General features: G+C 44.6%; 1 protein-coding gene across 4 annotated transcripts in view; it reads left to right on the top strand.

Moving 5' to 3' along the window:
- Positions 1-9,461, top strand: part of FGFRL1 (fibroblast growth factor receptor-like 1) — a 167,402-nt gene that overhangs the window by 1,707 nt on the left and 156,234 nt on the right. The window contains exons 1-2 of one of the 4 annotated variants that reach the window (XM_017727772.1): positions 399-488; positions 867-976. In XM_017727772.1, coding sequence (XP_017583261.1) covers positions 916-976 — 61 coding nt within the window. In that variant the 5' untranslated portion in view covers positions 399-488; positions 867-915. Of the gene's footprint in view, positions 1-398; positions 489-551; positions 735-866; positions 977-4,293; positions 4,408-9,461 lie in introns of those variants that run through there. The other 3 variants (XM_017727771.1, XM_017727773.1, XM_017727774.1) reach the window with 3 other exon arrangements.

The raw sequence follows: 9,461 nt of genomic DNA, 5'->3' as shown, positions 1-9,461 counted from the left end.
CCGCCCGGGGGGCCCCCCCCCCCCCCCCGCCCCCGCGCCCCGCCGCGAACGGCGGAGCGGCCGTGTTTGCTCTGCTGGATGCTGTGCGCGGGTTGTTGTGTGTCCTGGGGGCACGGGGTGTTTAAACCGGGGAGTTTACAAGGGTGAGGAATCCAGACAGTGTTTAGAGAGTGAGAGTTTTAGGAGGAGAACAGGGTGTAATTAATGTAAACCTGATCTTCCCCGGGTGTGCGTATCACAGCGAAGGCATCTTCAAGAATCTGGGTAATTAAGTGCGGTTGTGCTTTGGGACGCACCTCTGAAGCCCACGGAAACAAGTGAGGCTGTTGGTGGGGGGAGCGTGGCGAGGGGGGGGGAAGAAGAGGAAAGGAGGAATCAGCGCTGTGCAGAGAAGTCTCGGAGTGGAGGAAGGCGCGTACCCAGAACGGAGCTTGGCTGAGGGGCACTGGAGCAGCAACACAAAGTTTTCTGGGCTGCTGATGGGAGAGGTAACATTCCTCCTCCCGCTTCCACCAAGTTTCTCCGCAAATTGTTAACCTGAAATCTTGTTTTATGGCCACTTGCTAGCGTTTTGTTTGCCTTCCAGACTGATTCTGTACAGGATACCAAAGAATTATGCATTAACTGTAAACTTAGAGGAGCTTACTGGCCTCAGTGGGTTCTTGATTTATATCAGGCTAAAGCAGAGAGGAGGGCAAAGTTTTACTCACTGAGCACCAAGGAATGAATTACAAGTACGTTGCTCTTTCATTTGCTGTTTCTTCTTGTCAGTCTTTGCAATAGGATTTAAGACTCTGCAAAGTTGAGGGTTGTTCAGGGTTTTTTCACCCCAGTAACTATTTTGCTCTCCTTTTTCCTGCCTCCAGGTCTGAGAGGACAGTAGCCTGTGCTGTACAGTGGGATCTGGTTTTCAAAATGGAATTGCAGCTGGCGCTCCTTTTTGCAGGGATAATTGCATTTTCGGACTCGGCGAGAGGTAAGGGGAGCGTGCTTGGTGCGAACACTCTGTGACTCTCACCCTTCCCTCTGCTCCGTGGGCTTGTGCTCCGCAAACTCCCGCGGTGCCCCTGGAGGGACCCCCCCCACAGGAGTTGCTGTTGGCAGGGACTCGTCCCCTGCATGTTTTTTACCTGCACAGAGATGCAGGCTCGTGCCCATGTGTGGTGCCTCCTTACCTGCACAGTTCGGGGCCATCGTTTGGGATGGAGCGCGGTCACTCCAGCTTTGCTGAGGTCTGTTAGGCACAGGTGAACTTCCAGGGGCTTTTCTTGTGCCTGTGTGAAAATACACAGACAATTTTAAAGAAAAGCAACTGCATTCCTCTGTGGATCAGAAATACCTCTCCCCTCCTGTAATCCCTCCAGCCTCTGCCCCGTGTATTCCCACTTACAAACTAAACAAACACATCCATTAACTTCCCCGGTGACAGACAAATGACAGTTCCCAACAGCGAGAGCGTATTTTAGCACTGAGGCTCTGGCAGTTGATCAGATTTCAATAAACAGGCTACCCTTCCAGAGGCAAATTGAAATACATTGACCTGGGAATGATGGGGGTAGGAAAAAAGAAGTTTCTTTATGGGAAGATGCAAAGCTCTGGGATCAGAGCGCAAGGAGCGGTGGCTCTTCCTGCACTTTTGCCTGGTGTTGTACCTTGGTGGGTGCTGTCCTTGGAAAGCCTGAATGGGAATCCAGGCTTTCAGCTCCTCTTCCTCTGGTCACAACGTAGGGGCTGCATTGTTCCAGGAGAATGGGGGTATGACTTTAGGATGCTGGTTGCTCCAGCTGCATTTCCCAACAGTCTCAGAGTTTCATGAATTGTTGTAAGACCTTTAAATCATCCAGCGCGATGGATGTGCGAATTAAAAGGTTTAAGCTTGCCCTTCACTTGGGCTGTAACTTGCCAAAAATAAATCTTGGGGGGGGCGAGAGTGGGAAAGGAGAGGGGGAGCACTACTCTGAAAACCCAAGTTTGGGTTAGCGCACTGCTTTTTTTTTCTTCTTGGCATTGGCTCTCAAGAAAATATTTTATGGAGGCAAAAGCACTATAAAATGATTTGGCTGGAAGCTGAATGAAAAAGAAAACAGTGTATAGGCTGTAATTCCTGCAAGTCTGAATTCCAGGCGAGGCTTACAATGGAGACTCAGTTTAAGTTGTGGGCGATGGGCAGCAGTGTATGAATTAAGATGACTTCATGGATGTATATTATTGCAATGGACCTGAGAAGTTGGTGGAGTTCCGGAAAAGATCTGAAGTGGGCAGGAGACGACAAAAAGATTCTTGTCTCTGATGTGAACTGAATATCGGCTGCTTTACTGGCTGACCCTGTTTAAATTTGGTTTGCGATTGTCTTGCTTGTACACTTATTCCCCCTGGAAAGTGAAGTGCTGTTGGCTGTTGTTGTGTGAAGAAGTGACAGAAAATTAACAGTGGTAATTTCAGGACATCATTATTTTTCCTATGGAAAGGTCTTCCTAATATAACTTTATAGGATCATATTGGCAATTGGGTTATTTGAACACTTTTTAGAGCTGGATGGAAAAACCCATCCTGTAAGCGTGTGGAGAGAGGATTCTGGTTATTTAAAATTATCTAGAAAGAGAGGTTAAAAGCCAGGGCCAAACCCATAAAAAATGTCATTCGTTCATGTGCTGATTTAAAAGAGGGAAAGTGAAGAAGAAAAAGGAGTCATTGCTGTGAAAACATAGACAAAATTCTGACATGTAAATCCTGCTTTAGACCTCCTTAAGGTTGAGAGCATTTTCGATAGTGAAGGAGATAGATGGAGGATCAAACTTGTGAGCAGAGATGAGACACTCTCCAGAACTTTGAAAATTTATTTTGTGCTGACAAATATCTCCAATTGTTAAGTGTTTACATTGGGATAATTTCAGAATCTTGGAAAAATGTGCCGGGCCTTTAATGTGCCTGCAGAGTTTTTCTGAACGCCTCATATAAGGGCTTTGGCTGCTGGAGATGTGTAAACGTTACCTGTTACAGTTGCTCAGGTTTTATAGGCAGTCCTTCAGCCAAATCTCAGCCTGAGGTCATGAGGCTCTTCTCTGGAGGAAGAAGGGCTCTTTGTTTTGGTCAAACAGCATTTAATATCTGTATCCTGATTGCAGATTAGATGTGTGTGGCCCGAAGTGTGCCAGCACCTCCTGATTGGAGGCATCAGAAGTTAAATAGGTGCTTGCTGGCTGGCAGTCAAGTGAGGAAGGTGTCTGAGGAGGCTCTCTGGGAAAGTGATGGTCCTTTTCTACTCATTTTAGGCAGAACTAGGTTATGCTGGAGTTAGGATGTTAATTTGGAGCTGACTGATGCTGTGCCTGTGCTTGGGGAAGGGCTGTGCCATGGTGCATCTGCACAAGGGGGCAGAGTTAAGTTGCCCACGCGCTCGAGCTTTGATATTTCCTGACAGTTGAATGCTCAGCTGCAATCTTGCATTAAATGTTACGTTGTATTATTTTTACATCTTTATTTAGGTGACACCTTTTAAGGCAAAGGGCGCTGCAGGAGTGACCGATTGGGTTTATGTGGCAGGTTTTTTTTTCCCACCTCCCAGCAAAAAGGGGCGTTTTTCCGGGGTCAGATCTGTGCCTGCTGGCTCTGTCCCACCAATGTATCTCATCACTGAAGTAGAGGACACTGTAAAAAAGGGAATATCTTAGCAAACCAAGATAAACTCTTAAGGAAGAGGCAATACCGTTGAAATATCCAGGCAAAGCAGAGAGCAGGTCTGGTTCTAGAGGTCTGGGTGGTAGAACTGTCTGTGTTTGAAGGGATGAGGGGTGAGATAACTCTGGTTGTGTTTGAACCAATGCTTTTGGGGCTGAAACTTAAAGACTTTGACAAAGGGCTTGTCTACACCTGCAAGTGCACTGGAATAACCCTTCCAAAAAATTTAGTCTGGAATAAATCTCTCAGTGGCCAATCTTATTCCAGGCTAAGGATCTCCTGGAGGGAGCCTGTACCAAAAAAGTCTTCCTCAGGAGCTATTTTGGTAGATATCCAAGCCCCTTCTTTCCCTTGCGGCTGAAGACTAGAACGCCTGTGTGCTCAAAATGCACTCTTGGATAACAAAACCTGTGTGCTGTGGTTTTCTAAGAGGGACTGTGCCTTCCAGCTGACAGCCAAGGCGTGAGGCGGCCGCTTCAGCCCGGTTCCCAGCCGCGACGGATAATGTCTGCTCTGAGCCTGGCGTAACAGCGCAGGTCCAGCAGCTCATCTCTTACGTTATTCCATTCCTGTTCTCTCCAAGCAGCCCCATACTGGGCATAAAAGTTCTCAGTGTCCTGCCCTGGCCCTCCTCTGCGGGGATTAATGCCATCTTGGGTCACTAACCCTTAGTGACTATGTCCTGCAGCAATGTAGCTCCTGCCACGCCACACCTCCGGTTGGACACAGGTAATACAATCTGATATTTTCCTGCCTATGTCATCTCAGTGACAGACAATGAAATATTTGTTCCAAATCTGTCAAGTTGCCATCATATTCGCGTTGGTGACCGTATATGGTAACATTGGGATGTGCCCTGGCTTGGCCCTGTGGCTTAAGCAAGATTTTGTATGGTATGTTTAGAAGTTTTTGGTAAGAGCAGTAGCCACCCTCCTGTTAGCAAGTAAACTGATATTCTGCTGGAAACTAATTAGTTTGGATGTTGATTTCATTTTCGGTGCATTGCGTAGGGAGGGGAAGAACGGGACCTTAATTGCTTTCTGTTCTGACACTTCTCTGTGCGACCTTGGCTTGCAAACCTGCTTGGTGTCTGCTTTACATGGAATTTGCTGATTGGGCTGCCTCAAAATTCAATGTTTTTGTGCAGAAATAATGTTATGTGCCATTTTGTTTTCTCTTAATATTGAAGAAATGGGAATAGGATGCTAGAGGTGTTTTTTATTTCTTGGAAGTTGAGTTCTTCGTTCTGTTGAACAGAATTCCCATTCTGTAACTTTGGAGTTTATAAGAGTGAACTTTGGGGTTTATAAGAGTGATTCAGTAAGGACAGCAAAGATAAATAATGGTAATGTGAGAGAGATGGTTGTTGGCTTCTGTTTTATGCCTTTATTTTTGTTGAGTGGTTGTTAGCAGATATAATGATTAGGTGATTTCTCGCTTGTGAAAGAGAAGCATGTTCAGATCTAACAGCCCGATTCAGATTTTACGGAACTCACAGCTCATCTTCTGGTAAAGTTTGGGGCATTTTTTGGATCGTGCTCTTGGGGAACTTGCTGATGAATAATCTGTCAGCATGACTTGTACCTAGAGTCAACATGACGATCTAAGAAAATCCTGGTTATTTTTTTAAACGCCGGTTCCTCCCTTCTTCTGAGGCTGTCGGCCGCTCTAAATTGTGGCTGAGTTTAAACATAAAATTCAGTGTGCGTCATACTGGAAAATTAGGGTTGATTTTATTTGTTTTTAATTAGGAATATTACAAAACTCAGCAAATAGCTCAAATACATCTAGATTTTCCTTTAAGTTTTTATAACTCTGTTTTCCAAGTCCATATATTTCTTAGACATTCTTTAAAAGACGCAAGCAGCAAATCAAAATACGTCTTTTCTGGGATGAAATTGCACACAGCAAAGGCTGGAACTCCAAAGCCTGAGTCTTAGCCACAGAAGATACTTCCATATGCCATGAGGTGGTGCTTGAGATATTAAAGGAAAGTGGTATTTTTCAGGAAAAGAATATCATTCAAAACTGAAAAAGAAGCAACGCTTGCTAGCAAGTAGGAACCCTCTTTTCAAGATTTGGGACCACTGGTGCTAATTTATCAACTAAAGCTGAAGTTTGTCATTTGACATGAATTGGCTGATAGAGCTGACCTTTTCCAATATCCCCTCTGATAATTCCTTTTTGAGTGTCTGTCTCACCATGAGCATTGCTGATATAGCGTTGGGTGCAGAACACTTGTCATGGAATAGTGTGAGTGCAGTAGAGCCTGGATACGCATTTTTGGATTAATTACTTGAAGAGAGAAAAATTTCTACTGAAATAGGAAAATAATAATGCAGAGGTCTTCTTTTGCCTATGTTGAATTAAAAAAAACCCAACAACCTTTAGTCATAGCTTTATTTATTCAGTGAGATTAGAATAGGTGCAGCTGATTTTCCTAAGACGTGAAGCTCCTACTTGTGTCTGCAGTGACTTGTAAAACCATGCTGCCTAAAGGATCTGTGCAAATGTATCCCAGCATTACAGGAGTCGGTGGAAATGCTCTTTTCCCACTTTCCTTTCATTAACCTGCTCATTTTGTCTTGTTTCAAGTAATTTGTCTTTCATCTGACCTCTTCCTGTGTTTTCTGGTGGGCTGCTCAAGATAAAATGCATTTGATCTTGTTTGGAAAACTTAATTTGGATTTCTATTTCTTATCTTGTTCTCTAATAATAATGCCTCCATACTTATTTAGCTGTGTTCACCTGTTCTAGTCCTTTGCAACAAGGGGAAACATTTTTCATCATATAAGGGACTTCTTGAGAGTGGAGCTGGTGTGAATATAGAAGTTGCAAAGACCTCTGTCTGATGCAAGTCTGTTCAGTCTGCTGCTCTTTCATAGCAACTGTGGTACTATGGTAAAAGACAAATATTTCCAAAAGCAAGCTTGATTAATCTGATCATGCTGTCCTGATGTCGTATGAGATAGGCAGATGCAGCCCATGCCAGTTGTAACAGGTTAGGACCTGATTCAGAGCCTGTGAGTGTTGGTGCTGTGACTCCTACTCACTCCCATAGGCTTTGGATCCATCCCTGAGGGATGACTTACCCTGATTATCTGTGATATCCACCTCATGTGTGAGAGCAGAGGAGATGTGGGCTAGGTGTGACACTCGCCTGCATGACTGGACAGCTTGGACGCACTTTTTTTATTACAGAAAAGCACATTTTGCTGCTACTGACTGCCAGCTCTGGCTGGGGGGTGGAGCGTGCACTGCCAGGGGTGAAAACAATTTGGAAATTCATTGCTTAAACTTTGGGTAGCCACAGAGAGGTTTGTCCCCAAAGACAGAGAGCCATTCTGCAGGTAGTGTTCTGGGTTTGGAGGGGCCGAAGACTGGCCTGAATGTTATTTAATAAGTTAATGTATGCTGTTTGTTGCCAAATCCATTCCCATATCTGATTTTTATTTTTTTCCCTTCCCCTTCCCAGTCAAATAAACCTGGGCTGTGTGGAGTTTGGTTGGTTGCTCTGATTTCTCAGTGTCCCTTTTGTATCACAGCAGAAACATAGCATCCTGCAGTGCTGTGAGGAACCTGACGTTGTTATTTCATCCCAACCACTCCAATTTTCATGAAGAAGTTTAGCCAATAACTCCAGGCTACTTCTTCCATTAAGTGTTCAAACTTAACTTTGAGCTTCACTAAGAAGAAAAATGTAAATTGGGAACAGAGGCTCCTTGGAGCAGGTTAATGTTTCTCAGGATGGCTGCATCTCTATGCTCAGCTTTTCTACAAGTGGTTTCCAGCTTGATGGGACACAAAAGAATTTCTCCTCATATGTGGTAAATTTATTTCATGAGTGATTCACACAATCTTAGGTATCCTGTAAAGTGAGTAATGCAAGAGGTGTCATACCCTAGGTGCCACTTTGGTGGGTATTTTAAGAGCCATCAGTATTTGTGCCTCTCAGATAAAAACACAGGAACAGTAGACAAATAGGGAAATGTGGACTTACTTTGTGCAGTAGGCATTTTTTAAAATTCATATTCTCCTTGCTGGGGTTGCTCCACACACCCCCTGAACTGATGACCTTAAGAGTTAGGTACTAGTGTGCAGTGGCACAACAGCTCTGTGGTAACTTTGGGCTTATCAGTTCTACCCAGGATACTTGGAGAGGGAAAAAGCTGGAGGGGAATGTGGAGGGAAATGCGTTAGCAATCCTTCAAGAGAAAATTCAGTCCAGATTAGTTAGTGTACCCCTGCTCTTGAGGCTTGCCTAGTGCCTGGGAGAGGATCTCCAGCAGGCAGTGTGTGACTCTGAAGAGGATGTTGGGATGCAGTTTTTCCAAGCCCGTGCTGTAGTTCTCACTTCTCCCATGTCCTCCCAGGTGCCCCCATGTACAGGTGTGAGACTTGATTGGCTTATGTGACTCTGAGTAAAAGCCTTGTAATGTAAAAAGGGTGCTTTCATTGTGCTAGCTACTATTTAACTATTGCTTTGTATTTTAATTTGTAATTTAAAGGATTTTAATCTCCTTTTTTTTAGACAGAAGTGAATGGGGCAAGGCCAAATCAACCACAAAGGAGGGAAAAGGGAAAGCTGTTCAGACTCACCAGCCTCTCGAAGCTGCACAAGCCAAAGTACTGGAGTTAGGCTGCTGCAGATGCTGGAGCACTGTGAACAGGTTTCTTTCCCTCCTCCTTCCTGTCTAATAGGTTTGTATGATCTGGAGTAACAGAGGAAGTTATTTTCTCAGTGGTTGTTCTCAGATCTGTTAACACAGATCTGTAACTTCTGGTTAAGCAATGGCAAGTGCCAGATGAGCTACAGGTGTATGAACTATGTGTCAAGGATGGAAGGGTTAATGAGTAACAGGATGAACCTCTGAACACTGTGGAATATCTCCCCTGGGATACTCCAGACTCTGTGGAAGGAAGGATGCTTGTTTGTCATTGACCAAGTCAGTGTTAAACTAGTGGCTGTAACTCCTGCAGGGTGTGGATACTCTTCAGAGGGAGGGTGCTGTGAGCCACCTTGCTCACCTTCTGGGTGAATCTAAATCTTCCCTGTTCTTCTGCAAACTAACACAACACTTTGGTGGCAATAACAGTGTCTCTTTATCCAGATGAGTAATACTGGGAAGCGTTTAATGCATTTTTGGGCAGTTTGAAATGGAAAAACTGGGGAGGAGTTGACAGCTCCTCCAGCATATGGAGATCAGGCTCCATGCTCTGAGAAGTCATTTCATATTTTGATGTTCAGGGTTGGATTACAAAAGTGTTAGTCCCTTTAGGTTCAGTGAGTTGTGGCTGAGTAGGTGTGAATAGGATTTAAATATATAATCTTACCAGAGAGCAGAAACTGGAGCCTCGTAAGACCAGGCTGAGTTTCAGTTCTGTGCAGGGTGGCACCACGCCATGGGAGGGTTCATCATGATCTGCAATAGTTAATATAAAACTAGAATAACAGATCAGAGCTGATGAGTATCTTTCCTCCTCCTGCTATTCCCAACCAATCAGAAATGCAGTGTTGCCGGGGTTAATTTCATTAAGGGCTATTGAGAGTGAAACTTTCAACCTAATCGTGGCCAGGACGGTAAACGGGTGTTTACTTTGCCTTGTTTGATTGACAAGGAATCATAAACCTGTTAGGGAGATATTTGCATATGCAGGGAACTGGCTTTGGACAGTTGATTGCTAATTGCTGGATTTGTGTTCTGAAGGTGTTTGCCACCGCTCTGAGCACACAGCTGTTGTTTCTGGGATGCAAAGAGGTGCAAAGTAGTAGAGGCTGGTGA

Source organism: Corvus brachyrhynchos, unplaced genomic scaffold (assembly GCF_000691975.1).
Source record: "Corvus brachyrhynchos isolate BGI_N302 unplaced genomic scaffold, ASM69197v1 scaffold80, whole genome shotgun sequence".
In the NCBI taxonomy this organism is placed as follows: Eukaryota; Metazoa; Chordata; class Aves; order Passeriformes; family Corvidae; genus Corvus; species Corvus brachyrhynchos.
This window is presented reverse-complemented; position numbering and strand designations above follow the sequence as displayed.